At 42.4% G+C, this 26,235-nt stretch overlaps 2 protein-coding genes across 2 annotated transcripts; both read right to left on the reverse strand.

Moving 5' to 3' along the window:
- Positions 1–220: 220 nt before the first annotated feature.
- Positions 221–5,719, reverse strand: LOC310813066 (acetylcholine receptor subunit alpha-like; the record flags this gene model as incomplete). The annotated part of the gene is made up of 9 exons (XM_083681904.1): positions 5,498–5,719; positions 4,295–4,437; positions 4,131–4,175; positions 3,638–3,747; positions 3,025–3,220; positions 2,606–2,843; positions 1,051–1,274; positions 434–673; positions 221–349 (listed from the first exon to the last, which is right to left on the reverse strand). The coding sequence occupies exons 1-9, from the start codon at positions 5,541–5,543 to the stop codon at positions 221–223; spliced, it is 1,371 nt and encodes a 456-aa protein (XP_083538030.1). The 5' UTR covers positions 5,544–5,719.
- A 3,663-nt stretch (positions 5,720–9,382) lies between these two features.
- On the reverse strand, positions 9,383–17,597 carry chn1 (chimerin 1; the record flags this gene model as incomplete). The annotated part of the gene is made up of 7 exons (XM_083681792.1): positions 9,383–9,554; positions 9,735–9,840; positions 10,424–10,561; positions 11,404–11,481; positions 12,272–12,445; positions 15,773–15,857; positions 17,346–17,597. 7 exons carry the CDS (start codon positions 17,595–17,597, stop codon positions 9,383–9,385), a joined length of 1,005 nt encoding a protein of 334 aa, XP_083537918.1.
- Between the last annotated feature and the right edge of the window lie 8,638 nt (positions 17,598–26,235).

The following is a 26,235-nucleotide window of genomic DNA, read 5'->3' on the forward strand; positions in this document are numbered from 1 at the left end:
CAGACCAATAGTTCTCCAATATACATTTATATAAAATATCATGAAGGCTATAAACATGCATACACTTCTGAGCTAAGAGAGGCAAACCACCATATAGTTAGGTGTAGGTGCCGAGGCTACAGATTAACATGAGGGTCAAAAACACACAGTTCAACAAAATCTGGCATGTTTCCAATTGAGTTATTCAGAGTGAATATCACACTAAACATGACATTGACCTTTAGAGCATGCTAAGCTCAATTAGACGGCCTGCAAACACGCCCAATGTTCCAATGATACACACCGCCATAAACACACACAGGAGGATGTGGTCCAGCACCATGGCCACAAACTTCCACTCCTCAGCAGCCTAGGGAAAGAGGAAAAGACACATTCAATCAGAATCTGAGAGATGAAATTTGACATTATTCCAGCCCATTACAGAGAGTCTTACATTGTTTGACTCCTCGTCAGATTTCATGGTGTCAGCGATGTACTTGACCCCCTCAATAGCACTGCGCACATCTGGGTTCTTGGTGATGGGAGACTGGTAAGTTAAGGCAGTAGCGGTGGGCTTGCCCGAGATATCAGAGATGTCAAAGTCAACACCATAGAGGCTTTTCTCCTGTTTCTCCTTTGCAGGACGCTTCATCGTTGAGAAGAACATGATGTTGGGAATAGTGTCAATGAAAATCTGATGAGGAAAAAGAAAAGAAAAACACCATTTGTATTTGTATCAAGTAGCATACTTTTCACAAAACAAGACAGCTATGAGACACAGTAATTCAGGATGTTAAACTTCCAGTGGACCCCAAAAGTAAACAATATCACAGTAAGCCCATAGTAAAACTGTCTTCTATCACTAGATGGCAATACTGGACAAGATATTTGCAGGGCCCATGCCACAGAGCACAAATCAGGCTGTGCCATGTCTTCTTAAAATATAACAAAATATAGCCTTCTTTAAGCACCACACTACTTATATTTATAAAGTGAATTGAATTGATAACGAATAGAGCGCCACATTTTAACCAAAAATCGCAGGCCTATGTCCCTGCTGTGCCGTCCTACCTTGCGAACCCAGGCAGGCATGGTATGTGTACTGGGGGAGCGGTGGTGGGTGTTGATGACAATGACAGTGATGATGATGGAGGCGATGACGAAGACCATGGTGAAGAGCATGTACTTCCCGATGAGCGGCACAGCGCTGGAGGTGGAGGGGATGAGCTCCACGATGACCAGCAGGAACACAGTCAGAGACAGCAGGACAGAGATGCTGAGGGTCATCTTCTCACCTGAGGGGACACATGGTCACAACACATACGTCCAAAAAAGCAGACTTACGGTGGCATTAATCTACAAAGAAAGACAGAACTAGAATAAGGAATCAAAATTCAAATCAAATTTTGATCAAGATAATTGTCACACACTAAACATTGAACTGTTCAGCAAAGAAACAAGGCTTATTTGTTTTTTTGACACTGAACACATAGTCATAGGGAAACTACAGAGCATTTACACAATGGTTTCATTAGTGAACAGTGAGAACAGTTCATACAAGCTGTGAGGGGTACTGAAGCAAAGACTACACGTTGTTGTGCTGTAGCTTAACTCAACTGTGACACCTCTGACACTTCAATTAAACTAATGAATCAGCATCCCCTCAAAGTCAGCTTGTTTGATCAGGGCATTCCATTCTTATTCATTTGGTGTCCTGTTGGACCGAGGGACCTTATATGCCCCCTCGTTGCTTCTGGTCCCCCAAATTAATTACAGGAGGATGTGAAGTGAATGCAGTGATGATTGTGATAATTGATCTTGTGCATCACTGCACATTACAGATTTAGAGAGAGAGGAGAGAGAGAGATAGAGAGAGAGAGAGAGAGAGAGGGAGAGAGAGAGAGAGAGAGAGAGAGATGCCACTCACAGTGATGAATGAAGAGTGATTCTGACAACCACAAGAGGGTCATTGGGGTTGAGGTTACACGTCTGAGTGTAGCAGTGACATATTGGTCTGCTGTCAGTAGTGCCGGACCATCACACCCTCGAAACACAACTCATTATGACCACAAGGGGGAGCAGCCCCTGCCAATTTTGCTGTGGGGTTGGTCCAACTGATCCCATACCCCACACACACACACACACACACACACACACACACACACACACTAGAATGCAAAGTATGTGTTCTTTTTACTGTTCAGTAAAGTCAGTTAACCCAGCAAACTCCCACATAGTGGTAGCAGCCATATCAGGCATAGGCAGCTAGTGATGTATTATACATTAAAGGAAAGGCCTGCTAGCAGACATGGCAGCACAGAGGGACTCTGGGTAATGAGGCAGGCCTCCACACTGGGAACAGGGCCAGATGCAAGCTAAGGCTGAGCGGAGCCACATCAGTGTTACAGCTAATGGAGGAACCAGCTAGGAGGACAAGCACACAAGCATGGGTGTACCAGCTGATGCAGGTACTTCACAAACACTATTTAAGCTACTGTATCAATAAAGAAGCTATGTCACAGCAGTTAGGAGACAGAAACATTGAAAAATGAGAGAGAATCTTCAGCCATCTGATAGATTAAACAAGTTTAGAACCAAAATGAGTGTGTAGCAGTGGGTGCTATACCAGAGTCGGTGGGCAGGTAGAAGACCAGGCCCGTGAGGAAGGAGAAGAGCATGCAAGGGATGATGACGTTGACGATAAAGTAGAGGGGCAGACGCAACATAAGGAAGTGGTAGGTGATGTCCAGGTAGGGTGTTTCAGGGCAACAGGCGTAGTACACCCAGTGCTTCCAGCTGCGGTAGTCCTTCATCACCCACTCCCCACTCTCCATGAAGTTACTCAGGTCAGGCCGGTCACTGTCCTGTAGTGGAGAGATGGAATAACACTGTAATAAAGGTGTAATAAAGCCAGAATAAATGTCCAATAAACATGTTTTGAAGGTGTAATAAAGATGTAATGAAGGTGGAAGGCTTTTTTTGTGTCAGTGCTTATGAAAGCGGGAATAGAGGTTCAATGGAGAAAGGCGACAAAATCATTATTACGGGATTGACGACAACCAAGTTGCCATCATAGGTCCAGGTACCAATCTTCATGGTGCAGTTCTGCAGGTCAAAGGGGAAGTGCAGTACAACAATTTCACAGTAGCTCTTAAAGATGGCAGGGGGGTTCCACGTGATCATGCCAGTGTGCTTCAGCAGTACTTTGGTCTCGTGAACGATGGCAAAGTCACCGTCAGCACTGCGGGCACAGACAAACAACAGGCAACATCAGCATGGAGATAATGTTAACACAGGGGGACATCACTGCCTTGGGCTTGGCATGGCCCTGCCATCACAGCAGCAATGCGGGCCAACCAACCAGAGCTGAGACTGGCACAGGTTTCTGTGGCAGAGGAGCTGGTTGTCAGGGAGAAACAGCAGCGTGTCAGCCGCAGCATATGGTGTGGGGGGAACCTGTGATAAAGAGGCCAGATTTAGCCTGATGCAATCTGAGCTCTGGCCCCCGACACAGTGAAGTGGCAAAGTCATGTGATGTGAAAACATCATCAACACTCTTGAGTCACTCTGGCGGTCTGATGGCATTGGGTCAGTGGGAGTATTGTAAAGGAATGTATGACTTTTGATGCAAATACTGTATATACTGTATGCTTATTACTTGTTATAGAGAACCAGGTCGGGGCGCCAAATGTCAGTGGACGGAACTCTTATCTTTTTGATTCCACCATAGTCTTCAGGATTCCAATGCAAATTCACATCCTTCCATTGCTGGAATATTAAAACAAATAGAGAAAGGTTATTTGAAGGTCCTGATATATACATGTGTTTCCCGGACACAAATTAAGTCCTTAGCCCTAGACTAAATCACACTTTCAATGGGAATTGCCATTAAATATGCGTTTTAGTCTAGGATTAGGCTTAATCTGTGTTTGAGAAATCGGCCTGTACTGTATTATATTCTATTGTTAAAGTAGAATTTTTAGACAATACCATTGAAAAAGGAATGCTTGGATGAATGCTTAGATTGGATATTTTTCACTATCTTTAAAAGTAATTTTGCACTTAGTAAAATTAGTACATTCATTCAGTTGTCAATAATGTTTATATTGTCATGGTCGTACTGGACTCATAACAAATAACAAATAACAAACCTGCTTCAGTCGCACATTACTAGTGACAATCTGGTTGACCTCATCCTGCAGAGAGAGAGAGAGAGAGAGAGAGAGAGAGAGAGAGAGAATGAGAGAGATTTGTTTAGAGTGTGAGTTATGTTGACAGTAATGAATGATAGATATTGGATGGTGTGACTTCGTACCACACTGATGAGCTGAATGAGCTGCAGGCCAACCGTGACCACCACTGGGTCCTTGAAGTGACTGACAGGACGCACCACCTTGTTGTAACCTATGAACAGGCTTTTCACCAGGCGAGTCTCATGTTCAGAGCCCCAGGCAGAGCCTACAAGAAATACCAAGACATGTTGGTATAGAGCACGCACCAGTGAAACAGTCTGAGGGATTTTGTTTACAGTACCAATGGACTGATAGAACTGATAGACCAAAATACTCCCTATTTCCTCCCCTAAATTCCTTCCTCAATCTATTCCCTCTATTTCCCTTTTTTCTTTTCGTTCTTCCTTTTACCATTCCTCCCTACCCTAATTATGTTGACATATTCGCCAATCCCTCTTTCCTGATTAGGTGTATTTTTGTAATGTGTGGTATCTAGCACCCAAGGTGAGACATTTTCTGGACAACCGGACCTACAGTAGGGCATGTTTCATGGACAAGGTTTTCAAGGCATTTTTGTTTGAATCATATAGGTCTCTCCTCTGTGTTAGAATAGGTATGATATTCTATCATATAGGTCTCTCCTCTGTGTTAGAATAGGTATGATATTCTATCATCGTGGGAGGCTGGAGGTGATAGAGATGTGAAATGACTCGTCAGGAGGGATCGTCTTTCAGCTCTGTATCCGCTAGTTCCGTTACATATTTGACCCCTGCCAAACCCGTATCCCATTTCATTTTCCGTCTGACCTTGAAATGAAGCCTAGTGGGCAAGAACGTGCCCTACGAGAGCTTGAATGACGTTAGGATACGTTCAAAACAATAAATCAATGATGTGGCAACTTCGTTTCATAAAACAATTGATTCTATGGCAGACATACTAAGATTGAAAAACAAAGCACACATGCTCCTGTCAATCACAGAGCCAAAGGCACAAACACTAGTTTGCTTCTAGTAAAAACACTTCAACTGAATACATTTGATAGCCTATGTAGCTAACTGTAGGACAAGGCATAACCTAGTATGAGTGTGTTGTTGCTATGATATAATATGATTGATATATATTACATGATTAATGGGGTTGATTTGCAAGGCATGCAAATGTTAGTTTAGGATATGCTATGATTAGAAATGTCTTGGCTATGGCATTAAGCTACAACAGAAAGCTGAGATCTACACTATATTACTATCAAATCAGCCATCATGCTTTCAGTTTAGAATATACCTTACCTGCTAGCATAACCAGGAGATGAGGAATAAAAAGTAGAAGATTCATTCTTGTGCTATTTTGTCATAAACTCTGAAGTATATCCAATATCTTGAGTGTTGCAATAGAGGGTAACGGTATGTTGCTAGTGAGGTAACACCATCATTTCTGCCCACTTGAAGGATTGTCAAAAATAATGGTAACACTGACTTGCTGCCCAAGTGCTCTATTGGGAACAGTATTGTTCCCTGACACCATATGTTACAAGTGACCACCAATAGCTGTCATTTGAGATGGTCACATTCTTTGTCATCTGTTATAAGCTCTACATGCCTGGGTAATCTACCACTGAAATGTCCCACAGTGCAATAGGCTACATTACGGTTTGAAGTACAGTAATAGCCTATGGCTGCTTTCAAAATGGTGCCATTTCTTGTACACTTACATTTATTTTTGGATAGGCCTACTCATTAATAGTATTTGGGGAACTTGATACTGGGCCCCTTGATTACCAACAACTTATTTGAAATGTTTATTGTTTGCCAATTCGTCTTTCCAAATGGTAATATTTGAAATCGTGTGATTACAATAATGCTATGTTTTGCATATTTTCAAACACAGAAATCTAACTGTCTTAAAAGATGTCCTCTATGATCTCACCTCTGGGTAATTAACTATAGTTCCTTTTTGCATTTATTGTAAAACTGCAAGATGTCTATCTAGCCCATCTTGCCACAGCAGTTTCCAGATGGCTGGACATGACACCCCAGTACCCCCTCTCCAGTCTACAACTGCCCCTCCCCGCAGAGCCAATGATGGGACCAGGCAACTAAATGTCCCTACCGCCTCTATCCGTTCAATCAGCCAGTCACTCAACCACCTGCCTCATTCATCTTATTTAGAGACAAATGGCCATTTTGGCAATGCCTGTATTAAGAGTGATCTGCCTCTATCCCCCTCCACTCTCCCCCCTCCAATCACAGACCACCTGAATCCACAGCCCTCCCAAGTACCTCCTGACTGGACCAAACCCACGTGACCCTGGAAAACCCCATTCAATCTGCTCAGTCATCCTTGTCAAGGACATGCATTTGGACCGGGCTGCACCACAGTCTTTACAGAAGGAGTGGGCTCTTTTATAGCACGACAGGAGTCTCAGACCTCCCTTTTATCTCAATTCCACATGTGATTAAAATGATCTCTTAACCTGAGTCTGAATATGCTATGTCTGTGCAACATCTGCTGCTGGGGATGGTTAAGCAACCCATTGAGCAACTCACCCGATGTTTCTGCTCCGACTGAGATTATGTGGATTACGCTTTCCATGGAAGAGATTATTATCTGTGTTACTGCTGTGATATTTTTACATACATGTTCCATCTCAAAAATAGCAACATCTATTAGTACATACTGTTCTACAGTACATATTGTTTGTACAGATATCATAAAATGTATCACTGTATTTCATTTTCTTAATCTTTATCCTCCTTTATCTTTGATTTTGTGTTTTGTATTTTTCAATGGAATGTATTTTGTTTGATGAATATCGGAAAAGGATGTTACTGAGGACATTTATTTTTGGTGATGCAATTTCACTCAATATGCAGTTTTAAATTCATGCAGTTCCATGGTAATAGGTATGGTAAGGTATGGCTACATTCATCATAACTCATCTTGGTACCATGATGCCTGTCACTATGCCAGAAATAGGAACATCTACAGGACATTGTATAGAACAGGCATTGCTTAAAATACAACATACAACATTTTCATATCAGACGAGTGAACTAAATATTTCAGTATATTTTAACATGTGGAAATGTAGGTCAGCCCTCTGCAGGAAGAAATGTCACACAGCACCATCCGATCCAATCATCCAATCAACAGAGAAAGGTCAGTTATCTCATGGATCAGAGGCACTGGGAAATTTAGACTCATTAATGTGAATAAGAAGCAACCATCCCATAATAGATTTGGAAAACATTATTTGATGTGCATGAAGAGACCACCTCTGTTGTGACATTATCACAGCAGTAGTCTGAACAGTTGATGGGTTTCTTCTTGGTTTGGTCTACTGGCTTCAGTTACTAATGTAGATGGATGGTCTGTATATCACGTGAAAACGCTGTTGATTATGCTTAGATATGGCAGAATGGTTGGGAAAAAATGCAATCTTGTTGGACAATCAACCAAAACTAGATCTGAATTCCTTCACCATTCATTTGGCATACTGTAACCTATAAAAGCAAGGAATAAATGTCAAGAGACAGTTGTTACTGAGTAGGCATGAACCATACCAAATATATATATACATATATACAGCCACGAAAAGCCGACAACAAAATAAACCATAAAATATCATGAGGTACCAGGCACTGAGAGCTCAGGGCAGGGCAGATTTTATGGCTTTGAATAATCCGAGCTAAAAGCTAGTGTTTCCACAGTTACCAGTGAGAACAATGGCAGATCATTTAATGGGATTTCAAATGAAATTAAAAGAGGCCAGCTGCTGTCATTCATCTAGGATAGCTGTGGTTCTCCACCAGCAAATACTGGTCCGTATGATGGTCTCCAGTGGAACATAAATTAGTCTAGCCTAAATAGGACAAATATATGAAAAAATCCAAACAGCTCTTTGTTCATGCTGCCAAAATGCAAGGTTACACTTTGATCTTATAATGAGCCGGGAATGAAGAAGATAAGGCATGACTGGTTTTTGGAAATTGTGTGGAAAGACATTGCTCGTGGGGTAATTAAACATAAAATACATAAATCCCATGTGACATTGTTTGCATATGTATCCAGCAATTAAAACATCTCCTGGATGCAGAGAAGGGCCATGCCCACGGTATTGTGGATTTTGAGTTAATCTCCAAGTGCATCAGTGTGATTGACGCGTTGTTGGAGGGGCCGCTGCAAACAGTCACGTGTGCCATCTATAGCAGCGCCTGTCACTCTGAATATGCAGATTGAAAGACTTACGCCCCATTTGTCAAGGTCACTGTAAGTGCACGAAAATGTAGCATGTCCCTGAATGACTTTTCTTGAAATATTTTCCATATTCTAAAATGAACATGCATTGTACGAAATACTTATTCAGCAGCTTAATTAAACAGAAGTTTAATGTTAACAATTCAGATGACTCAGGAAATACTAGTACAATTCTGGAGAGCAAGGTTTTAATAAATTAAAATGTCCATGCGCAAATTATGTACAAAAATATAACAATAAAAAACATAGCACAAAGGTTGCAGTTTGAATGCAACAAACAATTGAAGATCAGGCAAATGTAACAGAACATTTAAGGGTACACCAATTGCTTGTTTACTGATTGAAAGAGGCTCAGAAATTCACCGGAATATGAAACTGATGAAGAGGCAAAAAGGACTGGATCAGTCAAAGATAATCACAAAGGTTCAGAAAAGATACAGTAGTCTATTTCACATCCAGGTAAACAGTGTTTCACAAAAACAATAGTCCTAAGGGAAACCGGGAGCTACTGTAAATCTACAGGAGAAACAAAAGCAGTCACAATGCTTCACAATGTTTACCACATGCTGGGTTAACTGCTACAAAGCTGTACAAAATAAAGACGCTTCCGCCAAGTATGGTCCATCAGTGTTTAAAACCCCCGACAAAAATGGGGAGACAGACATGCAAGTTTAAGGTACATTTTAATCCACACCCATAACAGGGGAGGAACAAGATAAGGTTCAGCACTGGTCCACTGGGAGTGGAGAAACAGAATGTATCACAAATGTAATACAAATAATCCTTCATATGTAATACAACTGTAATACAAAGAGTCCTTCCTATCAAAGTCTTTGCACAAAAAGCGATTAGACAGCATCAAGCTGTTTTACAAAAAAAGGTAGTTCCTTCCTTATCCTCGAGGAGTGGTTCTGTTATCAGAAGAGGACATCTTCGTTCTTGATGAGGGATTCCACTACCTGCCTTTGGTAGCGGATGTCGTTGAGTGCTGTCATGGCGTCCAGGTTTGGGGCTCTCATGAGAGTGGGCCCGAAAACAATACCCAAGTTCTCTGCATTCATCAGGTTGTCCTTCTCATTTAATGTTACCCTGTAGAAGTGTCAAATAGAGGAAAATGCATAAATAACTTGAAATAAACACAATGAAATAAATATCTGAACATTCAAAAACGATACCATATCATGTCCCAGTTAAACAACCATGCCCATTAATATTACTTGTCAGAAAAATCAATAGTTGCTGAGAGGTTAGTGGGTTTGGATTACTCACCTCTTCAAGTGAGCAAGGAGGTATTGCAGGGTTTCACTGTGTGATGGAGGCAGCAGCTTCAGAGCCTCACGGAAGGCCTCAAGCCTCTTATCTGGGTCTGACAGCTCTGAGAACCAAACACAAGCACACAGTCAGACCACCCGCCACACAGTCTGCAAATCCTTACAATACACACTCTGATTCAGATGAAAACATCAGTGGTCAAAGGTTCACACTGACGATTCACCACCATGTGATGAACACAAGTGAACTTCCCTCAAGGAAGAGATCAGGCACAGTCGTCGATATTTGTTCGAGAATTGTTGTTGAACTCAAAATACATTTTCTCGGTAAACAGAAAATGTGAGCGATTCAAAAGGAGAGGAGCATCTAGTTAGTCCTATTCGTTGGCATGAATGAGCATTTCACTGAATGACCTAAAATTGTGAACAATTCTTTGTAAAAAACCAATGCAGTCAAGCGTTGCAAATGAAACTCAATCGCTTCATGCTATCTTCTGTATTTTCGAGTGTAACCTTTGCAAAAAGCAGAGCTGAGTAAATGCTCACTGAATGCTATCATCACACATCATGGCATCATTATTGAGTGATTTACACAATGCTACAGTTTTTCAAAAAGCGCATATCAGTGCATTGACTAAAAAAATGTATGCAAACTGCCCGGGACCTGGCTGCTTATTTTGGACTCACTTGCAGCTTCGATGAACCTGGGGTAAGCGTCGTATGAGATGACAGGAGTCGGCAAATTCCTGAGGTACAGTTTAAGTGCCCCCGTGATGATGTTGATATCTTCATAAGCATTCACAGAGATGTCTGTCCTCTCACCATCTGTGGAAAAATACCAACACATTTGTTAGAAATAAATACATGATATTTGTGGTTGGGTGTGCAGAAGACAAAGGAAATTGTGTACAGCAGTATGGACATGGAGTAGTGTGAATTGGAGAATAAAGGAAATCCCTGAGGGGAGGCATCTCGGCTTGATGCTTTGGAATTTGAAGAGCTGCTGTCAATGGTCTGGCCTGTTTTATTCTGACTTTTACTCAGATATGCACGGTATCCAGAGCAGGCCATGGCCTAATTCTGTTGAGGGTCTGAACGTCACAGTGCTGTGAGCTGGAATGAAACCCTGTCATGGGTGATCTCCCACACTCGGCTCCGGCTAAGGCTTTAGCCCATAGCTCCAGGCTCTTCTCCTAGTTCTAATTCACACTGCACTGGGCAAAGGCAGTCTCACTCCAACAACTGTATATTATCTCTCTAACTGGAGGACCAAAATTAAGTTGGAGAGTACGAACGGAATCCATTTCTAATTACGTTTTAAGGCAGCTAGGGCTGTTGGACTAGTCCAGTATTTCCCTATCCCCTGAACTGGCCCCTGGCCACTCTGTGAAGTCTGTGTGTGTGGGGGGGGGGGCCTTGTCAGAACAAGCAGTCCTCTCACAGATGGAGATTAATCCCACCACAAATGTGACACTTTCCCATTAATCCGCAAGTGCTCTCACTACCTTATGTAAACACATCACATTGTCAACATTCACACTAAGTCTTCTAAAACCACGTCACATCGGGTGCTGATGGAGGCTCTTACAGCTGATCTATATTCTACTGTCTGTTGGAGGGGTTTGTTAATCCAGATCTGAAAGCTAGGATGTCAGAGCAAGACATACCTCTGTCAAATGTCAGCTTGACATCTTCGACTGAATCACTGAATCCAGATATTCTGTATAGTCCTTCAGACTTGAGACCTGAGGACAGAGGAGAGTGTTGATGACAAATGCTGCATTTTCATTAGGGAGATATGGGCAACCAATACAGATTAAGTCTAGCACACAGAAAATGCAGGCACATTTCACCTTCACCGGTCACCTTGGGCAGCATAGAGAGTGTCATTAAAAAGCTCTTTAAATATGCATGAGAAATTAAACATGTCTACAATATTATACAGAGAATAACATGGACAGATGCAAATAGTTTTCTGCATCATTGGGGAAAATAATAAAGACATAAATCAAACATAGCATTAGTTACAGACGTAGATTACCGGCCAGACAACGAGGTAGAAATGAGGCTTCTACATAGATGAGTGATTCAACTGGCATGTAATCAACGGAGGCAGCAGGAAACAGTAATCTATTCTTCACTACACATGTCCAATTACCTCCACCTCATAAGACTGAATATGACCAGCACTAGAATCATTAATAATACATTAAACAATGAAACAATATTCATACTTCTGCAATTTTAACCGATATGTGTTTGTAGACCCCAAAGACGCTTGAAAAATTCATTCTTGCATTGTTGAAATACTCAAATTGAGATTAATTGAGAATTTTTTATATTGAGATTAATTTAGCAAGAGAATAGAATGAAGATATTTTTCAAGTAAATGAATAGGGCCATGGTCAAACTCGAGCCTGACTAGAAAGCCACCAACCATCGTGGAGCCAGAGGAGACAAAGGACCCATCCATTGCAGTAAACAGCGTATAAATCAATAAAACAAGCTGATGTGTTAACCTGCCCTCCTGCTCACCTCTTGATTCAATCTCCCGTATGCACATGTCAACCACCATGGGCCGCTTGGTGTTGTGAGCTTTCACCAGGGTGGTGAGGTCACAGCTGTAGACCTTCTTGACGTGTTTCAGGTCTGGCTTGCAGTCGCAGGGTACCAAGGTGGAGCACTGCTTGTGGACGTTCAAACCACAGTCTGCAGGCAAAGAAGGAGAGGAAAGTCAAAAGGGAATAAACCTAAGAGGTATCCCATCAAATTACAAACAATTTTGGTTATACAGTAAAACTGCTTCTTTGATCATAATTGCAAGATAAAATATTAAGAAATGCAGTGTAGAGAGGAAACACCAATATACAACATAAGGTTTGATGAAAATAGTAAAAAAAAAAAATATAACATTTACATAACATTTTTACATGCCTCCCACACATTGTTAATTTATTTTTTGTTGATTGGCCAGATTTGTGTTTTTGCTTGCTCAGGTCTACAGTAAATCTCCTTGATCAATATTTGCCGTCAGAATGTCATTGGACCACTGGAGAATTCTCTACTGCTGATGACATGCCTCTCTGGTCAGCTGCCAGGAGTGTTATTGGAGTCACCTTGAGTACTGGGGTGGAACACAGATCCACACACAACCCCTCATACTGACAAGGGGCCACTCGTTCTCCAAAAACAAAGGTTGACCGATACAGCTACAACATTGACATTCATTCTGGACATTTATATTTGTGGCTGGGTATGTTTTTCATTTGTTCCCCCCCCAAAATGTTATATTAGGATGTTAGTACTACATGAAGGTCAAATATGGTACATCATTCTTACAAAGGGATTTCACCAATTCCAAGGTCCCCAACTTCCTAGATGTATTTCATTATGGAAATGTGCTCATCTATTTGTAGCACAATATGCAGCCTCATTTGGTTTTTAAGCAGTTGTTTGAATGAGCGCCACACACTGCTTTTGTCTTCAGTGCTAGAGTGGGGCCTCAGGCGCAGCTGCTACAGAGCAGGTTTCACCTTGTAGGGAGCACACAGCAGCCCACAGAGAGCAGATGCAGAGAGAGAGACTCCTACTCCGCTTTGTAACAGAGGCTCTTAGAGGGAATTAGAGGCTCAGTGAAAACAATGTGACCTGGAGGAGGGAGAGTCAGGCCCGCAGCCCACTGCTGCACGCTCTATTCTCCTCCAAATCTGGGCTCACACACAATGGCTGTGGAAGCAGCAATTCAGCCGCTGTGGGCTACACTAGACCTACTTTCCCAGACTTAAATGGGGCAGCTCTCTTCAAGCTTTAAACAGTACTGTGCCATCTCCAAGTTCTGAAGAGGAACTTTCGACAAAAAATATCTATGCTAAGTAATTCCTACATCTGGAAATAAAAAATAAAATCAAAATAAAACACTAAAACATACAGAGACTTGGATGTGCAGACATAGCTTGATATGGCTACACATATTTTGATTAATATGGCCCCCCAGAGAAATTTAGGCAGCCTTTATTCATATGCATTGGTGCAGAAATGTAATTACACTTAAGAGATGATTCTCTTAAGGATATGAGACAGGAGGGGTAATAGAGGCCACCCTTTCATCAGGCACAGGTCTGCTGGGCTGGTGTTGTGCATGTGTGCACACTGATGGCTCAGGGTCCCAGGTGGGGTGGGGGTGGGGGGGGGGGGGGTTGGGGGACAGGAGAGCCTCCAGCGAGACCAGCAGTCTGGAGACACATGGCGCGTTACTGCAGTGTCAGCTCTGTCGCCATGGCAAGGACACTCCACTGAGGATAAGACCTCTGCTGTGACCTGGAGAAAAGGGTTTGACGCTGAGTGGAGGTGAGGTGAGGTCTGCTGGTGGCTCATCAACACATTATCTCTCTAACCTGCACTGTGTCTGGGATCCACAATAGCTATCTACCACACACAGTCTCTAACTGCAGTACAGTACGTATTAAAACGTGATGTCCCTGTCCCTGTTGCTTGTGTAGTTGGTTTCCCACTAGGCAGTGGAGATGAATAGAGGCTGAGCAGTGTGACCTAGCTCTCTGGTTGGAGCTGCTGAATTTTAATGTGTGTGGAAATGGAGCTCCTTCCCAGCGCTCCGAGACCCGCTCCTCATTAAAGAGACATGCCAGCTTTGTTTTCCTTCACGGCCATGATGGGATGAGGCTAGGGGGCGTTCTCTGATGAGGAAATGTGGCACAACAAGCACTGGCAAAGGCTGGCTTCCTGGCAAGCTCCCAAAAACAGTTCACACTACACAAAAAGAAAGGGGCGAGCACATTTTTGAAATGCTAATTCAAACATCGTATGAGACTTTGCTGTCCTAGATTCTGGTAGCCATGGTGGCTGAGTCTGATGGAATGGCGGAAATAGGCACTTTTCATCCCATTGTAAGCCGCTTTCTAAACCAATGCATCAATTATTTATCTATCCGCTCCCACAGATATATGTGTAGTTCACTTTGTCCCATCAATAATACATGGAATATACACATCAGTCTACAGTGCATTATTGCTCTATTCAGGAACGAGCACCTGAGAAACTCTCCTTAAAGGAAAACCTTTGTGTGTCCAAAATTGCAACAAAAAATGCACTGTAGACTCTGAAATGTAGCAGTTGATCATTTATAGAAATTAAAATGGCAGACCATGCATATCCTGCAGCAATTTAGATGTTGCGTGCCACAATTGTATTGCATTTTCATGATGTAAACACAAAGGAATAGCACAATATTCTGTTAATCAAAATAGTACAAATAGATAGAAATAATTATTGGTATGGGAACAAAGGAATCTCTATTCCTGTGAATGTCAGATACTGCAAGAGACATAATTGAAAAGCCAGGGCTGTTCACAGAGACCATTATGTGAGAGGACTGCAGCATGATTACACAGAGTATGCCCCCCCCCACCACGGAAATGGGCGCCCAGTGGAGCCAGTCTGGACACCCCAGAGTATTGTAGTAATGGTGTTATCAATATGATAGGATATGAAGTCCATATAAGCACTCTGTGAGTCTGACTTAAAAGTTCAAAACAATTGCTCAGTCCATTATGTGGGAATGTACTGTAAGCTAAAGATAAAGATTTTTAGCATTTAAGTGTTCCATTTTAACAGTGGAACATTGCGTACAATAGGCAAACTCTTCTACTGCACCGAACCCGACATTCTTTAGCCCATTAAAATACAGTCTGGTCTCAGAGCAAGGCATTTCACATTAGTGAAAGGCATCTATTACATCACAGTAAACCCATGTTATTGAGTCCTTATTTCACTCCATTATACAACCCCACTAATCTCCAAGGCAAACTGCTGGTGGTATTTTAGATTTAGACTCAATATGACTCTCACTTACACTAACACTAAAAAACAGATTACCCATGTACAGTACATAAGTGAGAGCACAAAACTCTGGCATTACGCAAATAGAGAACAGCATGTTGTTAAGCAACAACAGCAGCTCCAAAGTGTGCAGATAGAGTGAACATACAGTGATTATCTACCAAAAAGGACACTACATACCTGCACATTTAACTCCCTGAGCCATCAGCCCCCACATGAAGTTGGCACAGTATTCACACCAGTGAGGTCCCCGGAAGGTGTGGACCTGGGAGAGAGAGAGAGCACAGAGAATGGGAGAGAGAGTGAGAGAAGATAGAGAAGAAGAGAGGAGGAGGGCAGACAATCAGAAGCTGCAGTCATGGGAATCCCACCTATCCCAGGTTGCCCTGGAAACACCCCTGATGCTAGCGTCTTAAAGGAGCCAGATTGGGGGGATTATCTCTGTGTTGAAGATGAGAGGCGGTTAGAGCCTAGTCAAATCTGACAGACAGGATGCCTAATCCACTCAAACTGTTAATGAGTGGGCAGGATGGTGATGGTGGGTAAGGAGAGACCATGCAGAGCGGGGGAGTGTGGGCACAGGGCTTTTATACTACACCATTGCGAGGGGGCAAGTCGTCATGGAAATCTGCTACGGCAACAGCAGAAGGCCTCCTCCGTGCTCACGCAGGCAAGGGAGCCCTCACTCCGCCAGGTAACAACAGCTCAACCAATCAGGAGGGCCTGATGGAGATGTCTGGGGACAGGGCAGAGCTGCCTCCCTCTGAGGGGTTCTCCTACATGATGACAATAATGGCTGCCTGGGATAGTCTACTCAGGCTATTTATATGAGGGGAGAAAGGCCATCACTACACTACCATCATTACACAAGATAATAAAACAATCCATCATGGCATACAATGGAGAAGATGACATCAACATCACAATGCATCAATACTATTGGCAGGAAGGAATGGCAAGGTTATCTTTTGTTATTGAAGGGAAGCTTTACAGGAAGAGAAACTCTTATTCTCTTGACTACTTGAGCATGAGACTACAACAACAACACGCACATTTGTGCCTAGCAATTTGATAAAAGTTATTTTCACAAAATAAGGTTCTGAAATCACATCCTCAAATAGATATATTGTACATTCTAGCTGTAGGCTCCATATAATAATGAATTCAATTGCTCTGTCAATAACGATTACACACTAACATATCCCCGCAGATTGCTAAATGTGGGAGCTTTGAACTGAATCTGAGTTAAACGTGTGACAGACCCTTAAAATGGTGAAACGGAGCATTGAGCTTGGCGAAATAAGAAAGCAGAAAGAGTCCTGTGGGTGTCAGCAGTTCCAGTGCCTTTGGGGGAATGTTTCTCCCACACTGCTCCCTACTTCATTAACTGGCCCGAACAGGCGAGCAGGGGCTAAGTTTGCTGACACGAGCCAAATGGGGATACTCTCCTCCACTGCTCCCCCTTGTATCGCCTAATCTCCCCATCTGGTGCCCAAACCAACAACGGTGGTCCACAGACCGCCCAACAAATTTCCTTTTGAAAAAGGCTCAGTAGACAGACCTTAAACAGTCCTGTTTCTCATGCGTTCTCTCGCACACCCCCTCCACCCTATGCCAACTGCCTCCATACATAATAGAAAACTGTTCACGGCATGCTGTCTCCTGTTCACGGCATGCTGAAATAAAACTACTATTTCAGAAGGGTGATTTGAGAAGATGTTATAGAACTATCCTGTAGTGATCTCCGTCTCACCTTGAAGTTGTGGACTTTGTCGTACTTGGGCGCCCGGTCGTTCTCCTTCAGCGTGGCTCGGCGAACCAGCGAGGTGAGCTGTGAATAGGCAAACAGTTTGAGAGGCTGCCAGATTGTGGCTGGAGGTTTCTGGGGTCCCATCCTCATTCCCAGAGCAGCGGCCAGGATGTCCTCCTGCTTGGCCTCCTGTTTGGCCTTGTGCACCAGAGACTTCTCCCCCTTACGGACCTCGTACGACTCCCTGGATGGCATTCTGACACAACCAAATCAGAACAGGAAAACCCAATAGAGCAGTCCACAAAGTTAGAGGTTCCCAGTAAAATAAAATAAAAACCTCCTTGATTCTCAGAGCTAGTCTAAACGAATCAATATGACTTGCATTGTTCCAATTAGACAAACCTAAACTCACAAGAAAAAAGCTAATACAAAATCAAACAAAAAAAAACGAGTCCAAAAAAGATGTATCTTCTTAAATCCTCTCACCACAGAGTGGGATAAACGCTGCTTCAATGACAAGAGTCTCAAGTCCTGTGATGGGTGGATACAAAAGAGAAGCAGCCCTGGATGCTCATGTGTTCCCTGGGAATGTGTATGCAGATGAGCTGAGTTGTTGTGTTAATCCTCTCCTCCCTGTGCAGAGTTGATATTCTCCCTGGAACAGAGACAGCACACTGTGTGCACGAGGATGCTGCCAGGGCTAACACAGAGAGGGGGAGGACGACGGGGGCGGACCCTGGAGTAGTCACATCGGATTAGATGGATCACACTAGCCAATCAGAGCACTGCTGCTCATGCTCTACCGTTGCCATTTCCCCGCCCCCACGACAACCCCCCCTTCTCAGATACCCACGCAGCAGAGCTTTGGTAGGACGAGTCCAAATGAGCGTGGGTTGATAATGAGCAATGTATGAGTCATGCATCAACAACAGTGGGCTGTTGCCTGCACGACTAATGACAGCATTGGGCCGTTGGAGAAATGGCTATTTTCAAAATGATGTTGCCACAAGCATTTGCTGTGAACAGTGACCAAAATACCTGTCCCCAATGGGATTTCACACTTCACAAACAAATCCAATGTTGAAATATTAGCTATGGCAATATTTGAAGAAATAATAAATAAATATGCCTGTATAAATAGATATTTTAATAAAACTGGAATTAAAAAAATATATAGATTATTGAACCACTGAAATTATTCTAAAACTGAAATTCACAAAAACATGGAGAATTGTGTTAGAGCAGCTATACAAAGGGGGAGATGATGCTGTTACCTTGCAAGCCTGCTCTGTATATTTTAGTCACCAGGCTACCCAGAGAGAAAAAGACCAGATGTGCTCATTCCACACGATTAAAAGCTCCTCAGGATAGATTTGAGCTTTGTTTTGTTTCCTGGCTTCAAATACATAAACAGATTAAAGTAATATGTAAATGAAGTTTAATCAGTAGATCTAGCTGCTCTGAATTTCTCTTGAAGAGCAATGCGGGTATATTTTATAACACTCAAAATCTGTAATTGAAATACACACACATATACAAATTAAAAAATAATGTATACCTTAAATTCAAAGATGCCTAGTATTTCACATATATTTCAGTAGAACATATTTATTGGGCCACTGCTCTCTCAGTAGGATTCTGTCTGATATCACACACATTTGCAACAGCATATTACTGATGCAGGTTCTGCCTCTATGCAAATTAGCATCATACACTGTATATATAGAACAATTATAGCGCTGTGTTGGGAATCATTTGAAACCTGCTACAATTTGCACTGCAAGTCAAATGTGATTATACTCCCACATCCCAGAGGCTGATATGGGCTCAGCTGTTAGAAGTCCTTCCTAACACCTCTGAGCTAAGACTGAAGGTGGAGCAGCCCGGTATGACTGTACACAGTATCTCTCCCCAGCAATCAATAAGGAAAGATCTTATTGACAGGTTATGTGGCCCCCCAGCAGAGAGGGATCAAATTGAGAACTGTGAGTGGAGAGATGCCCAAACACTGGCTTTGAAGATCAACGCAGGCATGATGGCATCCCAAACCGCAGTGTCTATAAGTGAAAGGGACTTGGGCTGGACATGAAACACATGAAACGAAGACTTCCAATGGAGCGCTTCTCTCTTCCACATTCAGACAAACTCTCACTTCAGGAGGGATACCTGTGAGAGGCAGATAAAAGGCAGCGAGGCTTATGCAGCAGTTCACCCTCTCCGACCTGGAGTGCTTTAGGAGGCTTTCGAGAGTAATTGCGTTGCCTGCTGTTAAGTGCCGTGCTAGCATCTGACTCCCCAGGATGTGGCTTACTTTGAACACTGCTCTAATTGACACTGATTGATTTGCTCGTTTCTCAAACATGTCCCGAGTTGGGCCTCTTGAGGAAGGGTGGATGCAAAGGCTGTTAACTAAATCTTTTTCTTCTCACTTTTAACACATGTCCATCTGGGCCTGTCTGGACACCTGGGCTCATTCTAACCCTAAGCACCTGCCATTTCTCTGATTACACAAACACTCTTTGCAAGCATCCAACAACATGCATTTTATGTTGAGCCTCTATACAGAAATGACCAAAGTCCAACTATAATCTAACTGTGAAGTAAATAAAAATCAGCACTCTGTTTAGAGGATTGGTGGGTGCAGTTATAAAACATTTTTTTCTTATAAATGTCTGTGGGGGCCAGAGACGTTGTTATATAAGGTTATGTTATTTTAATGTGCCACTGAACCATAAAAGGGCCATTAAAGTGGACAGCATCTCTCTCTGTCATGTTAAGGTTGTAAACTCTGACAGGGCACACAAACTCTTAACGTGGATACAAACCATGCTTTGGTAGATTAGGAGCAATCAGCATCTTTAAAATGATTATCTTTATCGGAGTAACATTAATCCGCTTTAAAAGCATGGACATGTGTTTTTCTTCAATATATAACCTCTGTAATTGAGGAGGTGCACTGTACTGCAGCAGCGATGGCAGTGACAGAGTGGTTCCGCACCAGTAAAAGCCTAATCCAAGGCTGAGAGAGAACACTTGAACATCTCTCTCCAGCCTTGAGCGTAACCAAGGCTCAGAATGTTACATAAAGTCTTACATAACCTGTGATGCATAATCATGGAGTGATCAGAAGAGCACTGTAGGAACTGGGGCATTCTGATGAGTTCTGAGAACGGTCTTGCTGAGGTCAGAGGATTGACCCCAGGGTTAGGACTGTGTTCACTGCCGCTGAACTGACCATGTCCATAAAATAACGTCCATAATGTAAGAGCTATATATTTGGAATTCCACATACATCAAGCGAAGAGAAACAATAGAAGGGGAAACAATAACAATAATAATGATAATCATGTGATAATTATGCCTGAGACCAAATATAGCCAAATGGACATGAGAAATGCATACAGTACTAATGACAGGCAAGATGGCTTCTAAGAGAACATCTCAGTCTGAGGTCTGGAGGCAGAATGGAACCATCCCTACAGTAGCCTATCTGCTACTGCACATGCATCCCCCTGTATGGAATGGAGGGCTTCCAGGAGGATGTTAAGATGAGGGTAGGGGAACCCAATCATAGATCCGTTCTATTAATATACTGTATCATAAAAGCTGTGGTTTAGGTCACATTTACGAAGCAGCAGTGCCACATCGTAGAATACCTGAAAATCACAGCATTTGTGCTTGCCTTGCAAGAAAGCCGAGAAACAAATTACACCATATTTTTCCAAGACAAATAGATTAAAAGGCTGTGGCTGTGGCTGTGGCTGTGGCTGTGGCTGCTTCCTTGACAGTGATGAATGGGATGCTGCTATCACACATTGGCATCCACACAGGAAGGTTATAAAAGGACAAACACTGCCTATAATGCACAGGCCCTATACTGTGTGTTACACTGGTATGTACAGTACAGTCATGGGATGTCTCTATGCTTGAATGGTCTTTCTCATTTGTGTTAGTCTGAGGGAGTTCATAACCAACAAATACTAACCATTCTTAACTCAATCGTCTACATTGTCAAATGTAAAATACTATGTTTATCTTAAACTATGATATGACTGCAAGTGGATAACTGGGCTCTGTTTCTGACTGAAAAATGCTTGCTGATTAGCTACACTACACTACACATCCCACCAAAAATGTTTCGCCCCATATGCTAACTTATCTCCTCTCATTTATCCGACAACCTCTCAAACCTTTTGATGTGATTGAACCCTGATGGAGAGAATATTAGGACTATAGTGAGCATGTTAGCTAAGAGGAGGCTAACATAGAGTACAGTACATACATACTGGCTTTGTAATAACACCTGCGTTGGCTGAGGCCCCCGTGTCCATTTCTCTCAGTGTTCCGTCAGAGTTATGCAACTGTACTATAGTACACTCCCCCACATGACAGGAGAGTGCAGAAGTCATTGAGCTTCCCACAAGCAAAAGCATTAAGGTTAGGAGAAATGTTTCATAACTGATGATGCTGCTGTAGGCGGCATTGTTTTCACATAAAGACATGACGTGCATTCAAATCCAGGCAGTAGCCAGTTATGAATATACACGACACATGGATGCATACACTGTATTTCAACACGACGGAACATTTTGTCTCTGTTCAGTGCTGGCTGCTCTTGCTGCACAGGATATAAACCTGTGGAGTAGTGGCCATATTGTGGTTTATCACGTTTGGGTGGGTGTACAGTAACAACATCTGTTGTGGTGTGCAGAGTTCCCATAGGAACACGGATGGCATTGCTGTACTTCCTCCATACACTGGCGCTTATCTTGTTTGCTGAAATAAGCTCACTAGTCCCACAACGGGGACAACACTAATGTACGCTTCAACGCTGCTAATGTTTGAATAATTCAATCTGTGTATTTCATACACTGAGCAGATATTACATCCTGAGCAACAGAAACACTTGAGTGCTTTAGTACAATACAAATTCTACCTCACACTCGCAAGGCTTGCTGTCCTTTTCAGTAGACAGAGGATTACAATAATCATTATTCATGCACAGAAAGATCTGACAGTAAATATTCAGCATGATATTATTAATATCAACACGCAATCCATCAAAATCATATAGCTACCACAAAGTAATATTGGTCATCTGCCTTTTCATTGTCTTACTATAGCACCCAATACTGTGCAGAGTGCATTTAAAAAAAGACCTGTATCTGTTTGGCTTGAGGCAGTGCTGCTCACACCAACAGGCACGATGCAAGGCCATGAATATCACATCATTCAGACTGACAAATAACAGAGCGTCTGGTGGACATCTGGTCATCCGATGTCTGAAGATGATGTTGTCTCCATGTTGCCTGCTTGTTAGCATATCAAAGGCAGAATGGCAACCAGCACACACACCATAAGGAGAAAAAAAATGCACAAGTTCATGTTGAAAGCTAAGTGGTAAGGAAAAACAGACGGTATTGAGCAGAGAGGGATAAGACAATCTGGTAAAGGGAATATTGGTGATTCAGAAAAGCTCAACAATGACTTCTCTTCTACTGAAGGCCATTTTAGTCCAGATCAAATCCAGCTTCTCTACCAAATAAATATGTCAGAATTATAGCATGGCATAATAGCCTGTGTCCCTGGTCACAACAGAGAGAGACATACATCTGTCCTCAGAACTCTAGAAATGTCAGCCTCATTTATTTTGACCTAATTAGTCCTGAGGCTCAAACCAGCTGAAGAGGAGCAAGTTGATGAAGAGCAACTGGATGGGTGATAAAAAGGTCTAGAGCAAACTCACAAAGGCAAATACAAGATTATACAACTCAAACCCAAAAACGTCAACCATTGTCTTCAGGCCAACATTTGAAAATTACATTAGTATGTAACTATGGAAAGATATCTATCTACAGACAGATAGAGTTGAATGTCAGAGTGAGTGATTAATGTTTCAATTCACTGAGACATTATTTTCCCCATGGTGGTTGGTTGGGAGACCCTGTGTATGGGGGCTTAAAGCCACTACAACAGGGTTACATAACACACATTGATGCAGGGAACATTTAACGCTAGCAGTCAGTCAGCTGTAAGGAATTTCTTAGTCCAAACTTGTTTTCAAAGCAATGTCTGATTGGCAGTTACTACATAATCTCATTTTGGGCTGTTAAACAAGGACAATCTCTCCAGTGTAGGATTCAGCCGCACCGCTTGTCCCTGGCTGACAGACAATTGTGAGAGAATGGTGTTTTCCTCTCGTAACTGTCTTACTGGGAGTCCAGGCTCATTTACTGGCCTTGTCTCCATCGGATGAGTACACAACCACTCTCCCTCTCTCTCTCTCTCTCTCTCTCTCTCTCTCTCTCTCTCTCTCTCTCTCTCTCTCTCTCTCTCTCTCTCACACACACACACACACACACACACACACACACACACACACACACACACACACACACATACACACACTCTCTCTCATTCTCTCTCTCTCTCTCTCTCTCTCTCTCTCTCTCTCTCTCTCTCTCTCTCTCTCTGTTTCTCTCTCTCTCTCTGTTTCTCTCTCTCTCCCTCGCTCTCTCTCTCTGGGAGTCTTGTGATTTGCCTCAAAGCATTATTCAGAGGAGTAGGGCTTGGAGTCAATGCAATAAATCATGAAACTGATGCGAGCTAACCACTTAAGAACTTCTATTGTGCTTATCATGTTACAGTTCCGACAATAACTTCAGTCAGCATTATAACTGCAAAACAGGGAGAACATGGACAGCATTTAACACCCTGTCCCCTTTACATGGAGGAAGCAGGAAACACAGCTTCAATTACAGTAACAACTTTAGAAGTATATTTAAAGACCATAAAAAGTCCCATACCTAATGTCATAAAGTGGTTCCAGTCAGCACAGGAGTTAATGTACTCTTTCCTTCTGACCATGAAATCAATGCTCTCTCACTTTTCCAATTTCCTGCAACATGGTTCCAGATTATAGGCGAGGAGAAAGGCTCACTAATTAATGCCATTTCTCCCAGTCACGGAGAGTGCTGGTACTTAACCCAGCGTGGAGCCACACAGATGAACATGACTTTGTGCCTTAATGTTTATGGTGGTGACCTTGCTAAAACAGACCCCCATGTGACAGGGAATGTTGCTAACGCAGTTGCCTCAACAGCTATTCTAATTCTATTCTTATTTTATGATTCCTGAACCTGTTCTTCAGTGAACAGGGTGAGGATTTGTGATGTGAGGGTAGGCTGTTAGGTTGGAGCTTCCCTTTTGTAAACTGGCAGTCCCTACTTCACTATTGACTCAGCTTCTCTAAAAATGAACCTTATCTACTCTACCTGATAAGCAAGATGAGGGATGACAGTCGCCCTAATCCTCTATTATTGCTTCTTTGGTCAGAGCATGATGGTGAACTGCAATTCTGTGTACCGCCCACAATCCAGGGACAACTAGTCTGTTTGCAAAGGGATACATTCTCAATAACGGTGTAACAACATCACTGTGGACAGAGCTGTAATCCTGGCCTGACAGACCTGTCAAAGACCGACAGGCTTTGATATAAGGATTTTCTTCTCTGATTAAGAGCTTTAATGATATTACTGTCACCTAAAGTCATGACACCATACTGGTCTACCCAGGCCTCACCTTCATCCACAACATGGAATGCTTTCTCTGCGCCCCAACACGATCTATAAAAAGGATTATAAGAAAACACATCCAAAGGAATTACCCTCTAATTTGCAATATCCTGCCACAATATTGAACATCATATGGTATTATTATCAGAGTATTATGAGTCAGAGGTCCACATCCCATATGCTCTTTCCTCTGCACCTCCTAGTATAAGTAGAATATTATTATTTAACGAAACATAAAACTCTTAAAACACAGCTGTAAAATGCCCACATCCAAGAATAATGATACCACAATCAAATAGCCATTATTGGCTCAATTTAAGACGAAGTGTGAAAATCTCTGTAATATCATCATCATCTAAAAGATCAAATGCAAATGTTCTGACATCAAGCCTATGTTTGTCTGAGATGGTCTCTATAAGTCAGTACGTGCTAATCATTTTAAATAGCAAATGCTAATTACTCATTACTTTGTTTAATGGCTGGATGTTAAAACAGTGATCAGATTGCCTTTGTTGTCTTGATTAATTCATTGGCAGACAGGACAGAAGAGCAGCTGCATCTTCTGATCAGTGGCAGCAATCACCACTAGATTACAATCTTGACCATTGATTGAGGCTGGAGGAATAGAAGCATAGGGAAATAAAATGGTGCACAGGACTAAGACTATGTCTTTGTCTGTAAACCAAATATTGTATCTACATTTAATTCCTATTCTTCTCTGTACCATACAATGAGCAGAAGTAAGCAATCCTCTAATCTCTCCTTACAATTACCATATCAGTAATTGCTCTTGCCAAAGTCGTGATTGCTAAGCGCCAGGAGACACAGTATGTAATTTTTTGTCCAAACAAATACTTGAAAACCATACAGGGAAAAGAAGAAGAGGATAGACCATAGTGACCTAATATGCCTGTGCTTTCTTGCTATTTTCATAACAAATCCATTCTCCATGCACCCTCCCAACATCAGTCATTTGATTCCAGAAGAAGCATAGAGGTTACCACCGTATTTGAAGATATACTGTACCATCTTTCTGGCGCCACTTAAAACAAAAGACGCTCTCAGAGAGCAGGTTATCACAGGGGAATCAGCCTGCAGCTGACATCCAACTTTCTGAGCCAACTGTACACTTTCTCAGTCATACACAGTAAAAGGTTAGTTTGTTTTCAAACCAAGTCTCATACAGTAAACTGCAACCGACTCAACAGAGTCAGTCCACTTGTTGAAGTAGTTATTGCATGTCTGCATCTGAAAGTATATGAAAATAAGGGATCACATCGCATTACATTACTCTTATACCACAAAGCAGTGGGTGAATT

This window comes from Argentina silus, assembly GCF_951799395.1.
Source record: "Argentina silus genome assembly, chromosome: 12".
Lineage (NCBI taxonomy): Eukaryota > Metazoa > Chordata > Actinopteri > Argentiniformes > Argentinidae > Argentina > Argentina silus.